The sequence below is a fragment of the Drosophila nasuta genome, chromosome 3 (assembly GCF_023558535.2).
Source record: "Drosophila nasuta strain 15112-1781.00 chromosome 3, ASM2355853v1, whole genome shotgun sequence".
NCBI lineage: Eukaryota > Metazoa > Arthropoda > Insecta > Diptera > Drosophilidae > Drosophila > Drosophila nasuta.
The window spans coordinates 30,525,268-30,543,366 of NC_083457.1; the positions used below are offsets into that span (position 1 = coordinate 30,525,268).

Sequence of the window (18,099 nt, forward strand, 5' to 3'; positions counted from 1 at the left end):
CCGCAATGAAACCATAATGAGTTGATAAATATGAAATATTTACAATTTTTAAGGAATCTTGCAAATCTAATATAAAATGGTAAATATAATTATTAAACAAATAATTTCATTGTATAATAAAATATCGATTAAATTTAATTAAATTTATCTCCCACTCTCTTATTTTTCAGAGTATTAATCAGCACTACTTAATGAGCTTGTATTTTGCTATCAGTTGCGAACTCTGCTTTTATATGTGGCGTAGAATGATAAGATAAGCACATATGGCAACGATTACATGTACATAAGTTTAAGCTATATAAAATGAAGTTATAAAAACAAGAATCATGGGAGATTGGATTATAAAATAAATGAGTTTGCTGAGAAAAAAACATTTTTGGTAGATTTCAGGGTTTTTTGAACATATTAAATGGAAAAATCTTCAACGTTTTTCTTGACTATCTGTAATTTTTAGTCTTGACACATTACGAAATTTTAATTTGTCAATAGATTATAAAGAATAAAAATCAACTTTATTTGAAATAGTTAACCCTAATTTAATTTCATAACTGAATTGTGTTAAAATTATTCCAATAATAAAAGTTGTTCGAGTGTAACTTCATTTGCCTGCAGACTCTCCGTTATGAAGCGATTAACTTTCTCGATCTGTTCAGGTTTCATCTCTTCTTTATACCCACCAATTTTTCCGCTGCGTGTGAAACTGGAAAATCAATAAGTCAGAAAAGTTAGGCATACTTGATTTTACGATCCCTTTTATAATAACAGCTTACTTGTAGACTTCTTTGCCTCGGTTTGGGAGATGTGTTTGAGCATATTCCCAGTGATGATTCGTTGTCGGATTTTCTGTATCGAAATTGAATTCACAGTAATAAAAATAATTTCAGCTATTCCACTTACTTTTCATTTCCTCGAAAGATAAATGCTTTAGCAAACGTTCCATTTGTTGCTCTGTCACAGTCTTATTAAGGAACTTGCATAGGTCTTCGATTATTTTTCTCAGATCTTGCTTCATTCGATTGAAACTTGTGTAGTAAACCCAAGGCTCATTTCGTAGCTGATAAAACTCCATGGCGTGGAGAATTGGATCTCTCTGAACGGCTTCTTTTTCCAGTACGTCGCTTATGTATTGTTCCAATGTTTGACCATATCTCAAACCAATAGTAACGCCATGATAATAGCTTGATATCCAAGCATCCTTGGGATCGCGAAAGACGTAAATGACTTTCGGTTTTTTTTCGCCAAAGTTGAGCGGGCAAAAAAGCCAGCTGAAGGTGAGATTTTATAATACGAGGAGATGCCAGCTCCTGCACTGGTTGTAATGCTCTTCCAACATCCCGGTGCATAATATAATCGAATCTGCCTTACAGATTATTTGCATGTATAAAATAATTTATGAATATAATTTACATACTCTAAAAATGGCGAACGTAATTCCTGATCTTTGGATAGTGCTGCCTCGAAGTTACAATCATTCATCAGAAGCCAAACAAGTTCCTGCATCCAAGTGGTGCCACTTTTAGGATTGGTGACAATCCAAACATCATCTTCGAATACCTCCATATCGTGAATCGCAGCTGGCAGTAATTTTGCAGGACTTCTAAAGTATAATTTTCGTTTAGTCCAGTCTTTCTGAATTAGGTTGACTGGATAGCTCTTCGGCGTGACCTCTTCGTATTGCATTTTGGAAGTATACTAAAAAACAAGATTGTGCCCACCTCAGCTCTCAATGTACAGAGAATACAAGCAAAAATTAGATTCAAATTAATAGATACTCTACACAAATAAAAGACTGCTTTAAAAATACATTGGGAACAAAAGAAACATTTTTAATGAACATTTTTGTTGCACGACATGACTTCGTAAAAATTGTGAACCCAATAAAACCATAATAAAAAAAATTGGACTAAACTAAATTTAATTTTTCAAAATAATAAATAAACAAACATTTATCATAAGCGCATGTTTAAATAGTATAATTAAATGTCCATTAAATTCCACTTAATTTATATTCCACTCTTTAATTTTGTAGAGTATTAAATTAGAAATACTTAATGAGTTTGTATTTTGCTATCAGTTGCGAAGCCTGCTTTCGTATGTGCCCTAGAAAGATAAGATTAAACATATTAGTGCGATTACATGAATGTTTAAATTTTATAAAATTAGCCTATAAGAATTTCTATCGTGGGGGGTCATCAAATTAGATAACGAAATAAAAAAACATACTGAGGAATAAATACAGTAAAGTTTATTTTAACAATAAAATAGAACCAGTGAAAGACAAATTTTTTCTCTATATTTGATGGTTTTAGGAAAATGAAAAATCACCAAATACTTTCTCGAATATCTTAACTTTTACACACAACAGTTTGTGAAATTTTAAATTATAAAATACGAAGAAAATTTAAGAATCAAACGTTGTATTCTTCTTAGTAAAATATTATGAAGATTGAAAATTTGTATTGAAATACTTAACTTTAATTTAAATGCAGAACAATAGTTTATTAATGAACCTCACAGGGTTTATTCAATAATATAAAATAAATTAAATACAAATTAATTTAATAACAAAAGCTGTTCGAGTGTAATTTCATTTGCCTGCAGTCTTTCCGTTATAAGTCGATCAGCTTTCTCAATCTGTTCAGGTTTCATCTCTTCTTTATGTCCACCAATTTTTCCGCAACGAATGAAACTAGAAATTCAACAAGTAGGATAGTAAATCGAGTATTATTCCCATGAGTTTTCCTATTTATAACTTACTTATGTACTTCTTTTCCTCTGTTAGGATGTTGTACTTGAGCATACTCCCAGCGATGATTTGTTGTTGGATTTTCTATGTGAAAATTGTTTGAATTTTAAAAACGACAGAATTAAACCATACTACTTACTCTTCATTTCTTCGAACGACAAATGTTTAAGCAAAAGTTTCATTTGTTGCTCTGTCACAGTCTTATTAAGGAACTTGCATAAATCGTCGATTACTTTTCTCAGATCATTCTTCATTTGATTGAAACTTGTGTAGTAAACCCAAGGTTCATTGCGTAGCTGATAAAACTCGAAGGCATGGAGAATGGGATCTCGTTTAGGAGCTTCCTTCTCCAGTACCTCGTCAATATATTGTTCCAATGTTTTTCCATATTGAAAGCCAAAATTAACAAAGTGATAATAGCTTGATATCCATGTATCTTTAGGATCCCGAAACACGTAGATTACTTTGGGTTTCTTTTGCCAAAGTTGAGCGGGCAACAATCCAAGAGAGTGGTGAGCTTTTATAATACGAGGAGATGCGAGGTCCTGCACTGGCTTCAATGCTCTTTCAACATCGTGGTGCATCAAATAGTCAAATCTGTCAGCATATATTAGTATTATATACATATATGAAATTCAAAGTAAATTTTATTAACATACTCTAAATATGGCGATCGTAATTCCAGATCTTTGGATAGTGCTGCCTCGAAGTTACAATCATTCATCAGAAGCCAAACAAGTTCCTGCATCCAAGTGGTGCCACTCTTGGGATTCGTAATAACCCAAATATCATCGTCTAATACCTCCATATCGTGAATAGCTTCTGGCATAGATTTAGCTGGACTTCGAAAATATAATTTCCGCTGAGTCCAGTCTTTCTTAATTAGATTGACTGGATAGCTCTTCGGCGTAACTTCATCGTATTCCATCTTAAAAGTCTACCGAAAACAAGACTTCTTCCATTCAAACTGCCAAACAACTGAGACCACAAGAAAATAGAAAGCACATATCAAAATTAAATTTGAGTATTATAAAAGGTTGGATTCGACTAACTTGCAAATACTCTACATATATACAAAAAAAATTCTAAATAAATTGTGCTGATTCCACTGGCAGTAGTTGAAATTCATGTTGCATAGCAAAGTTTTTATCTAAACTGATGTTTTTTATATATGTGATTAAGTACTATAATTAAAGAACCACTCAATTTATTTCCCACATTTATATTTTGTAGAGTATTAATGAAAATTACTTAATGGGCTTTTATATTTTCCTATCAGTTATTACCAGTACTTAACACACATATGTATATGTATAATGTACGCCAAAAAGATAAGATATGCTTGTAAACACTTTCGGGAACGATTATATTTACATTTATATTTCGTACTATATAATCAACAATTGTATATTTCGTTTTTAAAACATTGATTTTTGATTGATTTCTTGACTTATTCAGTGATGCATCTGCTAACGTACAGTTTCAACGGGAAGAGCTAAGAAGCTCTAATTGTTATACATAATAGAAATATAAAATAATAAAATGCGAAAAACAAATAAAGAAACGAAAAGTGTATTTTTGTTATCCAAAAATTATAATGACGGAAATTAAACTTTTTGAATATAGTCAACAGTATTCATAGAATAATTAATATTGAATTACATTGAAATCATTCCAATAACAAAAGTTGTTCGAGTGTGACTTGATTTGCCTGTAGTCTTCCCTCTATGAAACGATCAGCTTTCTCAATCTGTTGAGGTTTCAGTTCTTCTTTATGACCACCAACTTTTCCGCTGCGAATAAAGCTGTAAATTTAACAAGTAGGATAAGTAAACCATACTAAATTCCCTCTATTAACAGCTTACTTGTGGACTTCCTTGCCTCTGTTAGGATGTGGTACTTGACCATACTCCCAGCGATGATTGGTTTTTGGATTTTCTATATAGTAATTGTTGGATTGTTAAAAGTGTCAGAACAATACCATATCACTTACTCTTCATTTCTTCGAACGACAAATGTTTAAGCAAACGTTCCATTTGTTGCTCTGTCACAGTCTTATTAAGGAACTTGCATAAATCGTCGATTACTTTTCTCAGATCTTTCTTCATTAGATTGAAACTTGTGTAGTAAACCCAAGGTTCATTGCGTAGCTGATAAAATTCGAAAGCATGAAGGATTGGATCTCGCTTAGGAGCTTCCTTCTCCAGTAATTCGTCCATGTATTGCTCCAAAGTTTTCCCATATTGAAAGCCAAAATTAACAAAGTGATAATAGTTAGAAATCCATGCATCTTTAGGATCTCTAAATACGTAGATTACTTTGGGTTTCTTTTGCCAAAGTTGAGCGGGTAACAAAGCCAATGAAAGGTGCGATTTTATAATACGAGGAGATGGCAGCTCCTCCACTGGTTTTAAAGCTCTTTCAACATTACGGTGTATCATAAAATCGAATCTGTCATCGTAGAATTTTTTGTATAAGTAGTTAATTATACAAATAAATAAATTAATTTACATACTCTAAATACGGCGATCGTAATTCCAGATCTTTAGATAGTGCTGTCTCGAAATTACAATCATTCATCAGAAGCCAAACAAGTTCCTGAATCCAAGTGGTCCCACTTTTAGGATTGGTAACAATCCAAATATCATTATCTAATACCTCCATATTGTAAATTGCATTTGGCATGGACTTTGCAGGACTTGTATAATATAATTTCCGCTGAGTCCAGTCTTTTTTAATTAGATTGACTGGATAGCTCTTCGGCGTGACCTCTTCGTATTCCATTTTAAAAGCCTACTGAGAACAAGATTCTTGCCATTCAAGCTGTACAAACAACTGAGACTCCTAGAAAATAAAGTAGTACACTCGCAAAGACTCTGTAGAAACAAAAGTCTCAAAAATTGATTGTGCTCAAAGTAATGGGGAGTAATTTGAATTCCCATTTGCATAGCAAACATTATATCCAATCTTAACATTTCCAATATCAAGCTTGTACATAAATGGGGATTTTTATTTAAAATTTACTGCTGATTTTAATAAACCACAAAAGCAATAAATAACAAATATTCAAATCATTAAAAAAAGTGTGTTTAATCAATATAAGATGGAAATTTAAATTACTTGGCATTTTTTGTATCTGCTCAAATACAATAAATTACTAAAATGATCTTCCACTCTTCTATTCTATAGAGTATTAACTTAGCTTAATAGCCTTTTATTTTGCTATCAGCTAAGACCAGTATAGTAATATACCTCGGAAAGATAAGATATGCAGTTTATAGAACAAAGATCATGGTAGATTATTAAATAAGATTTGTTAATCACAATCAATCAATTAGATTCGTTAACATGCTATGGGCCTTGCACATGTATTTTAAAAAATCGAATTAGATATGTAAAGTAAAAAAAAAAGATATGTAAAAAAAATTTTGAGCTCGAACCTCGCACTAAGTAGGCTAGCCTGAAAAATGCAAATTTAAATTAAAAATCGTAAGTCGATAGTTATATATAAATCACAATGTCTCGTGGAACTTCAGCGGGTTTTGATAGACACATAACTATATTTTCTCCCGAGGGGCGTCTCTATCAAGTTGGTTTGTAGTATTTTACCAAGTATACTTTTTGGTTACACTTATTTACTTACATTTCCTTAAATCCTTAGAGTATGCTTTTCATGCAATCAACCTTGAGAACGTCACTTCAGTGGCCTTAAAAAGCGGTGATTGTGCTGTGGTCGCCACTCAAAAGAAAGTGCTGGGCAAAAATGTTGTGCCCGAGTCGGTGACTCATTTGTTTAGCATTACCCCGGAAATTGGATGCGTTATGACCGGTCGCATTGGTAAACTTTTATTATTATTGCCCTGTTATGAAAAAACTTTGCCATTGATTGAATTTTCCCAGCGGATTCTCGAGCACAGGTGCAAAGGGCGCGTTATGAGGCCGCCAATTTCAAGTATAAATTTGGTTATCCGATGCCAGTCGATATACTTTGTCAACGTATTGCAGACCTGAATCAGGTGCACACACAGAGTGCTGAGATGCGTCCGCTGGGCTGCATTATGGTGTTAATAGCACATGACGATGAACGGGGACCGAGTGTCTATAAAACTGATCCGGCTGGCTATTATTGTGGCTTTCGGGCTTGCTCTGCGGGTGCCAAAAAGATTGAAGCCGAGAGTTACTTGGAAAAGTGGTACAACGACACTTTGACCGAGGACAAGGCTATACAATTGGCCATCAATTGCTTATCCAGCGTGTTGGGTGCGGACATTAAACCCAATAACATTGAAATTGGCATTGTGAGTGAAAGGAATCCGCAATTTCGAATACTCGAAGAGGCTGAAATCGAAAATCATCTAATTAAAATCAGTGAAAAGGATTAAACTACAAGCTTAAGAGCCTCAAGCATGAAAAGAATAAATCCTTAGCATAGAATATAAATTTGTAAGAGTTCATGGAAATTTTAAGTCAATTTCTTAATATGAAATAATTTTGTAGTTAAGAAATTAATTTGATTATGCAGAAATAGCTTAGAAATTTAAAGTCTATTTCCTATTGAAATCTGAATTTATAGTAGTAATAGGATGCTTTCGAGTGTAACATGTTTTATTAATGATTCTATAACATACATAAATAAGTTCCATTAAAGTTGTTCCTCGCTTACTCATAGTCTCAAAAATAAGATGATTACGAGAGTGGTTTGAATTGTATTCTAGTAGACAGCTAATATGTCTCTACTCTGCTTTCTTGCAATAAATCAGAATAACAATTGAGTAAAGATTGGAGACTATTTGAACTTTTAATAGAATATGTTTACTTCTATTCTAGGCGGCACGAGATTTAATTTCTGCCTAAGTCGTGTGCTCGTTATCAACAAGATAGAATACGTTGAACTATAATTCTAAGATGTTGACTGATTACTAAAGTGAGAGAAGACAATACTAAACCATAATGATAAACTATTTTGATGCAGCTTGAGATGTTACTTGACCTACTGCTTGAAGTTGATGAAGACAGAGATTACTGTGTTTACTAGTTATAAATGACAACAAGCAAGTGCATATGAGTTTGTAATATTATTTATTAATGCATTTATTTATAGCGAAATACATAAACACACTTATCTATCCGTCTGTACATGTATATGTGAATATCACTTGAGCTTACAATCTATTAAAATGATTAATCAATGTGCTTACAATAACTGCGCGCATTAAGAGAACTTGCTGTAAGTTGCAAAGTCATCAATGTGCAATTTGTACTCCCTCAGATTGATGTCGGACCAAAGATCAAATTCTCGTATAACGTCGGCGGTCATCTCATCTTTGTGGCTGCCCACAACACCGCGACGCACAAACCTGTGTGGAGCAACACTTTTTACCGCTATAGCTTCGAGATGCCAGTTGCCACAAATTCTACAGCATTGCTTACCTGAACTCCTCCACTTCGCGTCCGGCTGCCGCCTTCATGCTCTCGAATTCCTTGGCATGATTGCAGGCCGGATTGTCTCGCATGCTCTCAAAGGACAAATGCTGGATCATCTGCTGCCTTTGCTCCACGCTAACGGGACGTTGCAGAAAATGCGCCACATCTTTGATGACCTCGTCGAGTTGCGTCTTCATGCGTTCATAGCTGGTGAAATAGATGTGATCCCTGTGGCGCAGCTGCCAAAAGTCGAGCACATGTGGCCAGCAGGGCGTAAAGTTCACATAGCCATCGATGAAGGAGTGCATAAAGTCCGCCTTCGTGCCCTGATATCCAACCATTCCCCGCCAGTGATGGAAATACGAAATGGCTGCATCCTTGGGATTGCGATACACATAGATAATCTTGGGCTTCTTGGTCCATACCTGGCGAGGCAGCAGCCAAGCGGGCAAATGTGATTTGATCAATCGTGGCGAACTCAAAGCATTCGCCGCTTCGATGGTGTCGTGTGGCACATTTGGCACAACGCCATTGAATCTGTGTTGAGTTCGAAATAGTTGTTAAAATCTTCTCATAAATGCAGTGAACTTTAACTTACTCCAAAAAGGGCGAACGTATGGTGAGATCCACGCTCTTGGCTGTGTCAAAGTCACAGTTATTCAGCACCAGCCAACTGAGCTCCTGCATCCAAGTGGTGCCGCACTTGGGCAGCGTCACTATCCACACATCATCCTCGCGCACCTCGAACTCATACACGCGATCCAGCACAGACTGAAATGTATCCGCCAGGCGGCAGAAGCGATGCTCCCACTGACCCACCACAGGCACGCCGGGCTCGCTGCTGGCATAGATCGAGGAGTAACCACCGCTGATGGCCAGTTTGTCGATCTGCTCGAAGGGCACGCTCCGCGCAAAGAAACTCGACTGCGGCATAATGGAGATTACGATTTAAATTCCTCTTCAGTATTTTTCAAGTTTCAATTCGTTTGCTAAGTTTGAATTCAGTCGCGTTCAACCGATCAGCTCAACAGTCGCAGCCACATTGAACGCAGCTCTCAGCGCAGCGAGAAATCAGCGGCAGAATTTCTCAACGCTGCGCTCAGCCCAAAGAGGTGCTCAAGTGATCGTGTTTGCGATCGTGATCGCTAGCAGCTAAACTGTTACTTTGGTTAATAATCACTAGCGAACTGCTTTGAGAAGGTGATGTGGAAGTAATAAAGTTTTCGTTAGTGAGCCCCTAAGACAATAATAATTGATTTTTCAATAAGAAGCTATTGTCGAATTAGCGACTGTTTATTTTTATGATTTACTAAGCTACGCCCACTTTTTGTATTTACTTTTTTAAGACACTCAATAGCTTTTCATCATGCAACTGTTTGTAAATCTCAAATTAGTCAAACTATATTAATTAAATCATCATGAAATGTTCGATAAATTGTTCCAAATATGATAACTAAAAGTCTGCGAAATAATTAGAAAGACATTGCGGAAATATCGTGACAAGTTTTTAGAGCTCAACTCGATCGAATACAAGTAGTGATAGTAAAATTGCATTAAAATAAATTTAATGGTAATTTGTTCATATTATAAATGATACTTTCAGTTTCCTGTGTCTGATCACATCTCTAATTGGTCTTCACTCCCCGTTTATGTGTGTATCCGTATTATATAATGGACACAACGAACGGCTTTGAGCTTTGTAAACAGACTCGTTTTCTGTTGGCGTCTTCGATTTTGATTTTCGAAATGCAATATATACCTGAATGTGTTGTGTGAGGTAAGACTTTCTTTCGTTACTGGGTGTGCTCTCTTTTTTCATCGAGCGGCAAAAGAAAGTTTTTTGTGTGTGTGTGGTGCTAACCACACGTTGTCAACTGTTTTTTGTTTGTTTACCTTTTTGTGATGTTGTCTTTCATATCGAAGGTGAAATTATGCGTACATCGTTGTTCAGCAATTTGGCCCAAAAGAATCGAAGTCATGCCTGGGAAGTAGTTAAACAGGTTGTTTGAATGCCGAACGTAAGCAAACATTGACGCACAATGAAATCGGACATAAAGGGAAGTCGAATCTTATATAGAAAGTATATCTATATGTGACTTCCACAAACATTGTCGTCATCTACCCGAAGATATTCTAATTTGTAACCTTGACCCAATGAGATAAATGTAAATTCCACTTTCCCATTTCGGGTTTTCTGTTGACATTGGAATGAGAATAACGATATCGCCCTATTTGTATTATGTATTTGCGTTTTTATTCGCGTTTTTGTTTGTTTTTTTGTTTTTACAATAAATTTGACTAAATCTTAACATTTATAATCCTTAACCTGCAAGGAGCAAACAGATGTAGTAACAAATATACGCGTAAGTATGTATGTAGTTCTTTTGTATAAAGATTTCCAGATTTTGTTGTTGAAACAAACTGGATCGATCTAGTTGTAAGTATTTAGTAATAGAAATTTTTGAAGCATTTGTTTAAAGAGCTCGTATTTAAAAATAATTGTTTCTTTTTCGCTTTCATTTTGTTGTTTTTTTTTTGTTTTTTCTTTTTTTTTTTGTTTGTAAATACTTATTAAGATGCGTATGCATGTCATTTGCACACATACACAAACGTACGTTAAACACACACATTAACAACAATAAACGTATGTATATATGCACTCTCGTATATCTGTATTTGTGTACAGTCTCTGTGTGTGTGTTTGTATGTGTGTGTGATGGATTTAGAAAACTTTTTGACAAATTTGCATTTGGTTCTTGGGTTCGAGTCGCGTTTATAAACTGTATCAAAAATGTTTATAACAGATACAAATAACAGTGTGAATGTTGAATGTGTTCTTTGATATAGTGTTCCGCGTGCACACACACACTCTCTCACACACACACACATATATGTGTACATATATACATACATACATATATAATAATAATATATAAATATATTCTTTGAATATGCTTATGCTTCGTAAAAGTTGTATATAAATTGTATATATCATAATATACTCTTATTATTCTGCCTTTGCTTTCATTTATTTACCATACTTTCAATTTCATTTTCATTTTCATGTTGTTTATTTTAACAAGAACGTATTATCGATTCGTATTAATTTACTTGTTATATAATGTATAATATGTAATTTGTTCAGTCAATTAGATAAAAAAGATTTCAAAAAGGATTCACTTAATTATAAATGGTTTTGCATGTAGCTTGATTCTTCATAGATTTACATCAATATTAATCATATATAGTATATATATATATATTGTAGGTATATGGGATAGTTCATAATATTGTGTAGATAGAAGGTAATTGTAACGGGCCCCATAGATTGTTTTCACACGTTACGTTTTTTGTGGATTCGAATTTGTTGTTGTTGCTTTGCTAATCAGATATTTTTTTATATGTAGTTATAGCATTGTAGATGTCTAATACTAGCCATAGTTCGTTTGCACTCTGCACTTCTTAGCATACCATCATTCTTTTTTCATTCCTGGAGACACATACACTCACACACACATGCTCACACACTCATACAGCCGTCTTCTAGCTATGGCCTTGATATTGTGCCTTAATTTAAAATTTAGTTTGGACATTTAAACTATGTGGTAGATATTTATGCCATTTAATAGAGATTGTCATCGTGTGTGAAAGGGTGGGGAGTAGAAGGAATATATGTAGACACACATACTACTACACATTGTACATGTATAGATGCAGTATGCAAGTGTTGATTATGCTTTTTTTATACCATTTTAGGTACTCTTGAGCGCACGCCTTGCTGCCTCCCTCCGAAGAGGAGCAGCAGGATTTCACTATGTTTGCTAGTTGTTGTATTTTCCTTTTTTTTGTTGTATTTGTATTTTGTATTTTATTCATATATAGCAAAACGACAAACAGACACACTCACTCACACACAAGCACGCATTCACGCAGTCAGTCACACATACAATTTGTTGTTTGTTTTTGTGATGTTACTTAAATATTAAATTTTGAGTCCAGCCCAATAATTTTTGTTTTTTTTTTAGTTTTTTGTTTTTGCTCTTCAAACATTTGCGACAGTTTTTTTGTATTTGTTAGCCTGCATGTGTACTGTCTGTGTGTGTGTGTGTTGTAGTATATCCTTTTGCACATCCTTTGGCACACTCACACACACACACATGTACGTACACAAGGCAGTTGTGGAAGCGTTATTTAGTCGAGATATGTGTATGCAACAAACGACAAGAAGACAAGAACATTCTATGCAGATCTATGCCGAGAGAGTGCGACGCAAGTTGCAGCTCCTAGACCGGCTGCGCCGGCACTAGAGCATATCCTCCATTTCGTTCTCGCCAATTGTGGATGTGGCAGGCGCCTGGGCCGGCAGCGGCTTCAGAAAACCCGAGAATATTCTCCGGAAAGCCGTATGCTATTTGGAATTGGACGGCTTGTTGCCCACAGGCGGCTGCTTGGCCATTATATCGGCCAGCGTGTTCACGCCCTGCTCATCATATTTCTTCCACTGTGAGTAGTTGATCTGCATGCACGTGATCAGCTGTGGCATGTCAATGAAACCTGCCGGGAGACAAAGTATAAGTACAATAAGAAACAATCATAATCTGAGATCAACTTACTGTCCCAGGCGTGCATCATGTCCTGTATTATGTATTCGATGAAACCAATTTGGCTCTTTGGTATGCTGCATGTGGCACGATCGAACATGGGCATCACGATGGGCAGATGCCGCTGCTTCTCCTCGTCCGTCTGCATAAAGTACTCCTCGGCAATGCGACGCGCCCACTCGATGCAGTACTGCATTGGCCGGGCGGGATTGCTCACATCGGCCACCTTGATGAGCATGCGACGCATGAGTATCGAGGTCTCCTCCTCCGACTGCACCAGCTGCAAATAAAAGCAGGAAAAAAGTAGTTTAATATACTTTACAAAATACAATGTCAAAGCAAGTTTACTAGAACATTTCATTCTTGAATGTTCTTATTAATGGGAGGAATTATTCTTAAACAAAATAAACTGTTGAAACGAATTTCAAAGAACTGCCTTCAACAAATTTGAAGAAAATTCTTTTAAATGCAGAACTTTGTACTTGATCCGTGAATTTTGCAAATGCTTAACTAGAGAACACAAAACAAAAATGATTGAAGCATTTTGTCTAACGATTCATTCTTGTATGTTCTAGCTTTTGGGATGAATCGGCCTTAAAAGATTACAATACTAAAATGAATTTTAAAATTCAATAAAATCAAGAATTAAGTTTACAATTAGCAAACGCTAAATATAATAGAGAATTATAAAGCACAATTGAGTTTATCGAGCCTAAAAGTTCATATTTAAACAATTCTTAAAATGCCAACGTTCTTAAATCACGAATTTTAAGAATGTTCTGAATGCCACATGCATTTCTTTCTTGAATCTTGAATTCAATTTTCAGTTCTAGTTTTGACATCGAAAATTCTTGACTAAAGAACGAATGAACTCGCTATATTGCTTAGCTTTATTTGTTACGTACCTCACGCGGTTCAACCTCGCTGCCAAAGACGCTAACAAACTTGGCCAAGTGCTCAAAGTGACGCGTCATTTCGGTGGCCAAAATCATATCGATAATTGTGCTGCGCGCTGACTTGTAAGTTTCCTTATCGAGGTTCTTAAATATGTTGATCTTGTCATCACCTGCAGTTATATCAAATATTATAATAATCCGTTTAAGTTTCTGAGATCTTGAACTTACCCAGCGTCAACTTGAAAGTGATGGCCGCATGATGATTCTCCAGCACTGTTAGATCGTTATATAATATAGCCAGCGGATTGTTCGAATTAGAGAGAAAGGCTGAGGAACGCCCCGGATGATCGACATCGTGGGCAGCGGCCGCAATCAAGGCGGTGGCCTCGTCCATTCGATCCATTACCATCTCTCTGTTGGTCAGCTGTGTGATGAACGCGCCCGTTGCCTGCAAATTGGATAACAATTGTGATAATAATAATAGTGAATTTTTTGGGGGGAGACAGATAAGCATATGGCTATTGGAAAATTCTTCCATCACGCACCTGCATAACATCTGCGGCGTGTGTGCTGTTGTGATATGTGTTGCTCTTATGATAGTGTGCCTCGATAACGGCCAGCCAGGCCTTGCATACGTTCTCATCAATATTCAGTGTGGCAAAGACATCGAAGCGCCGGAACATTTCCATGCCCAAGTACAGCAGTGGATGGTTATCGGTGATCTCTTCCAATTTGAAAATATCAAAGTCCCAGCTAAGAGATTCTTCAAGCAGTTCCATGACAATCGGATTTGCCTAATATAGGAAATTTAACAGATATTAATGTTTTAAATATGATATAATTGCATACTTAAATAAAATGTCGATAATACCATAAAAATGCAGTTATCTGCAATTCATTATCTGTAAGATCATAATTCAATTATTGTAAGTGCTAATATAAAATGTTGATATTTACACAAAAATCAAGGCAATTATCTGTAATATATAATTAATATAATCAACTTTACTTTTATGCATATTTATTATTCTTTTAAGCCAATGAATAAAAAAATGATCGTGCTACAACTTAACGGCAGCTGTGTGCTTAGCTGCAACTTTTTATGAAAAACTAATCATTCATTTCAACTATTTATTTAGCGAATAAGTGATTGTATTTAACTACTGAGAGGAGAGAAAATCCCAAATTAAAGTAATAGTCTCTAATGTGCCGTTAAACGCAATGCATTTAAGTTAAAAGAGAGAGTTTAGAGCCAATAATCTTCTTTATGTACAATTTGTGTACAATTTTATACAATGCACTAAAATAAACAATCTTTGTGCCAATAACTACATTTACTTATAATTAGTTGCATTATTATGAACTTGCAATTAAATATAGTTGCAGTTATCGACAATATACACTATACGTACTTAGTACAATCGTAAACTTACCTTCATCTTGGCGGGCACAATCGCAGTGCGCGTAGAGTTGCCAGTGCGGATGATGGAGTCATTCGAGCTGCGACGGGACGAGTAAACGCTGGGGCCCTGAAAGTGGAAAGTTTCCATTTATTAAAGAGAGGATACCCATGAGGATTTGTTGTCTAGCTCACCGTTAAGAGAGCGCCAATTAGATCGGTTGCGATGGGATCATCGGTGCGTATCTCCTTCATTTGGGGACTGTAGAGTCCCTCGCGTTTGAGGAACTCCAAGACCTTGTCGATGAGGCGTGCCTCGTCGGCTGAACAATTCTCCTGTACTTGTGATAGTAAATTGATTATCTAAAGTGCGAGTGCGCAGTTTGTGTGTTGGTTTTGACCAGAGTTTGTTGATCGTTTTGTTTTCATTCATTTTTATGGTTTGTTTGATTTCATTTGATTTGTGATTTTTGATTTGTTTTAATAGTTTTTGGTTTTTTATATTTGTTTTTTTTTTTATTACAAGCGACGCGCAGCGAGCAAAACAAACGAACGAGCGAGCGAGCGAACGTGCGAACGATTGGAACCAGTTCATATATGTATGTACAATATTATTACCATCATTATTATTATTGTAATTCATATTAGGTATTATCATTAACCATTATCGTTATTATTATTATTATTATTGTGTGTGTTGAGTTTTTTTTAGCATGAGAGTTGGTTCAAGTTGTTCAAGTACACACATAACATAAAAGTAAAAAGAGAACATAACAAATAAGAGATAAAAAGAGAATAAATGTAAAAACAATAGTTTTAGTATTTTGTGCAATTTCGAACTGTTGTTGCTGTAGTTGTTGACTGTTTTTGGTTAATCAATTTGGCTGACTGAGTATTGAATTTTTGTTTTGGAATTAGTACGTGTTAAATAATATGCAAAAGTATTATCAAAAAACATTGTGCCATTAGATACGAATTATTAACTGATTATTAGTCTCAATTTTGCAGTTGCCATTGGAGTTCAGCTCATAAATCGTTGCAAAGTGCGAACTAGTTGAGCACAACTGCAGGGCACTGTAAATTTCATGTGTTTGCGTGTGTGCAAGTGCGTGTGTGTGCGCTGTATTTTTTTGTAGTGCGTTGTTGCTAAATGCTGAACGAAATTGAACACACATCAGACACACATACACACACACACACACACACACACACCACGAGCACGGACGATAATTTAGTATTGGGCACATGGGCACAGAAAGCATTCGGATGAAGGATGATGGAAGGGATGCGGGTGGATATAGTGAGCATGGAAAGGGGTGGAGAGAGGTCTGTCAACAGTTTTTCGTCAAAACCAATATGCGTATAGTGTAAGTACTAAGTGGAGTCATACTTTGGTAATGGGCGCCTCGAGGGGCAGCGATGTCAGCTTGGCCAAGCTGGTGCGTCGCAGTCCATCGGAGGCAATGGAGCGAACATCAAAGCTGCAGCGACGCACCGAATGCAGTGAGCCGCGTGGCGCCTCCTTTGGCTGCGGCAGTGTGGCAATAAAGTCCATACCGCCACCGGGTATATCAAAGTTGAAAATCAGATGTGTGGGAGCGCTGCAGTATGAAGAGAGACAGAGATATAGACAGGTAGAACATTTTGTAATTGAGATGAATTTTCAGTGTTTCAGTGTTTGAGCTGCACTTACCTGCCAATGCAGGCCACAGGCACGACACGCACGTGCATGGGGATGCCCTCCTGGTTTTTGCGGCGCACCGTCAATATGCCATCAAACTCCTTAATGCTCTTGCCCTGCTCACTGATGGTGGACAGATCGGAGACAAAGATGTCCGCTAATGGCTTGCTAATTATTTCATCCTGCCAAATGCAAAGTGAATATCTCATTAGTTGTGCACCAAATTGCTGTTGTTGTTGTTGCAACTTACCAGCCGCATGTTGAGCAGACGTTCTGTGGCACGATTCGCGTACTGTATACGCAGCAAGTCGTCCGTGATGAGCACCACCTCCTTCAGCCGATGCAGTGCCGTATAGAGTGCCTAAAGAGGGAGAGAATGAGAGAGGGAGATAGTGAGTGAGAGCGGCTTGCGGTTTACATTTACAATTTGATTAAAACGCCAGCAACGTTGCGCCATTTAATTGAATTAATACGTGCTGTTGGTTGCCTCGTTGCCTCGGTTGTTGGTTGCTTCGTTGCCTCGGGGCAGCCACCTGGGCAGAACGCGCATTAACTCGATTGCGTATTGCATTTACCTGTTGAGTGGACATGACATTATGGGGCCTTATGATTGAGTGCAGTATCTGCTTCAGTTCCACGCTGCACATGGCCAAGTTGGTTGTCTCGGCAATGCACTGCAACAATGAAAAAAACAAAATGCGTTTCAATATATCTTTTTACCCTGGGCTGGGCAATTAAAGTAAAAACTTACTCTATTAACGCCAGCGTCCAATAGAGCAATTAGCGCGTCATCCTTTTCAAAGAAACTGAGCGGGGCGGGGCGAGGCGGATGGGTGATGATGAGAAAACGTCGTTAAATACTGTCAAGGTGTCGCTCAGAGGTTAATTGTGCACTTACCTCTTCTTACAGACCGCAATTATTGTCGTTAAATGATGTCCATGTGTGTGACGTATTGTTCTGTCGAAGTAGACAAGAAGTTATATAGTGCAAAGTTAGTAACTGGCATTATAGTTCACCCAACACTACGTATACGCAACATTACGTATACGCCACGTCTCTCTCTCACTCTCTGTCCTTCGCTCACCTTGCAATGTGCTCGGCATCGAGACCTTTTGTGGAGCGCGCATCAATTATAATTAGGTGATAGCACTGCGCTGTGGCATATGACTTTTGCAGAGTGTCGAGTGCCTCCTCCTTGGATTTAACCAGCGTTACGTCCAATTGATGGCGCTGACAGGCCAAGGTGACCACTTCGCAGATGCTATCCGATTTGTGAAAAACTAAAAGCGCCTGCAACGAACGAACGAACGAACCAATGAATGAATTGACACACGAATCGACATTAGTCAAA

At 36.7% G+C, this 18,099-nt stretch overlaps 6 protein-coding genes across 15 annotated transcripts in view; 1 reads left to right on the forward strand and 5 right to left on the reverse strand.

The window, feature by feature from the left end:
• Positions 1 to 462: 462 nt before the first annotated feature.
• LOC132789841 (sulfotransferase 1E1-like) lies at positions 463 to 1,680 on the reverse strand. The gene is given in 5 exon segments (XM_060798132.1): positions 463 to 700; positions 771 to 843; positions 898 to 1,237; positions 1,239 to 1,356; positions 1,412 to 1,680. Coding segments are annotated over 5 exon segments (936 nt in total). The 3' UTR covers positions 463 to 564.
• Positions 1,681 to 2,036: 356 nt separating this feature from the next.
• On the reverse strand, positions 2,037 to 6,479 carry LOC132792500 (sulfotransferase 1E1-like). The gene is made up of 6 exons (XM_060801908.1): positions 6,390 to 6,479; positions 3,406 to 3,724; positions 2,886 to 3,343; positions 2,758 to 2,830; positions 2,474 to 2,689; positions 2,037 to 2,100 (listed from the first exon to the last, which is right to left on the reverse strand). Exons 2-5 carry the CDS (start codon positions 3,672 to 3,674, stop codon positions 2,554 to 2,556), a joined length of 936 nt encoding a protein of 311 aa, XP_060657891.1. The 5' UTR covers positions 3,675 to 3,724; positions 6,390 to 6,479; the 3' UTR covers positions 2,037 to 2,100; positions 2,474 to 2,553.
• LOC132792499 (sulfotransferase 1E1-like) lies at positions 3,677 to 6,467 on the reverse strand. 2 transcript variants are annotated; one of them, XM_060801907.1, is made up of 6 exons: positions 6,390 to 6,467; positions 5,262 to 5,590; positions 4,740 to 5,197; positions 4,612 to 4,684; positions 4,409 to 4,551; positions 3,677 to 3,724 (listed from the first exon to the last, which is right to left on the reverse strand). In XM_060801907.1, the coding sequence occupies exons 2-5, from the start codon at positions 5,528 to 5,530 to the stop codon at positions 4,416 to 4,418; spliced, it is 936 nt and encodes a 311-aa protein (XP_060657890.1). In that variant the 5' UTR covers positions 5,531 to 5,590; positions 6,390 to 6,467; the 3' UTR covers positions 3,677 to 3,724; positions 4,409 to 4,415. The 2 variants fall into 2 exon arrangements, with proteins under 2 accessions (XP_060657890.1, XP_060657889.1); XM_060801906.1 differs by lacking the exon at positions 3,677 to 3,724 and having other exon boundaries at positions 4,372 to 4,551.
• Positions 6,223 to 7,183, forward strand: LOC132792501 (proteasome subunit alpha type-6-like). Its single transcript, XM_060801909.1, has 3 exons — positions 6,223 to 6,339; positions 6,408 to 6,584; positions 6,647 to 7,183. The coding sequence occupies exons 1-3, from the start codon at positions 6,264 to 6,266 to the stop codon at positions 7,126 to 7,128; spliced, it is 735 nt and encodes a 244-aa protein (XP_060657892.1). The 5' UTR covers positions 6,223 to 6,263; the 3' UTR covers positions 7,129 to 7,183.
• Positions 7,184 to 7,808: 625 nt separating this feature from the next.
• On the reverse strand, positions 7,809 to 9,406 carry LOC132793000 (sulfotransferase 1 family member D1). Of its 2 annotated transcripts, none has more exons than XM_060802557.1 (3): positions 8,769 to 9,406; positions 8,177 to 8,707; positions 7,809 to 8,118 (listed from the first exon to the last, which is right to left on the reverse strand). In XM_060802557.1, the coding sequence occupies exons 1-3, from the start codon at positions 9,101 to 9,103 to the stop codon at positions 7,959 to 7,961; spliced, it is 1,026 nt and encodes a 341-aa protein (XP_060658540.1). In that variant the 5' UTR covers positions 9,104 to 9,406; the 3' UTR covers positions 7,809 to 7,958. The 2 variants fall into 2 exon arrangements, with proteins under 2 accessions (XP_060658540.1, XP_060658541.1); XM_060802558.1 differs by having other exon boundaries at positions 7,809 to 8,103; positions 8,769 to 9,402.
• Positions 9,407 to 10,401: 995 nt separating this feature from the next.
• The window catches only part of LOC132788791 (high affinity cAMP-specific and IBMX-insensitive 3',5'-cyclic phosphodiesterase 8), a 32,970-nt gene continuing 25,272 nt past the window's right edge, over positions 10,402 to 18,099 (reverse strand). For 6 of the 8 annotated variants that reach the window (XM_060796368.1, XM_060796372.1, XM_060796370.1 and 3 more), the window contains 14 exons: positions 17,833 to 18,038; positions 17,646 to 17,705; positions 17,499 to 17,553; positions 17,323 to 17,421; positions 16,998 to 17,108; positions 16,760 to 16,929; positions 16,457 to 16,667; positions 15,262 to 15,429; positions 15,101 to 15,196; positions 14,213 to 14,461; positions 13,896 to 14,115; positions 13,677 to 13,837; positions 12,784 to 13,051; positions 10,402 to 12,724 (listed from right to left, as the gene is read on the reverse strand). In XM_060796368.1, the coding sequence (XP_060652351.1) occupies positions 12,579 to 12,724; positions 12,784 to 13,051; positions 13,677 to 13,837; positions 13,896 to 14,115; positions 14,213 to 14,461; positions 15,101 to 15,196; positions 15,262 to 15,429; positions 16,457 to 16,667; positions 16,760 to 16,929; positions 16,998 to 17,108; positions 17,323 to 17,421; positions 17,499 to 17,553; positions 17,646 to 17,705; positions 17,833 to 18,038 (2,220 nt within the window). In that variant the 3' untranslated portion in view covers positions 10,402 to 12,578. The remainder of the gene's footprint in view (positions 12,725 to 12,783; positions 13,052 to 13,676; positions 13,838 to 13,895; positions 14,116 to 14,212; positions 14,462 to 15,100; positions 15,197 to 15,261; positions 15,430 to 16,456; positions 16,668 to 16,759; positions 16,930 to 16,997; positions 17,109 to 17,322; positions 17,422 to 17,498; positions 17,554 to 17,645; positions 17,706 to 17,832; positions 18,039 to 18,099) is intronic. The other 2 variants (XM_060796369.1, XM_060796367.1) reach the window with 1 other exon arrangement.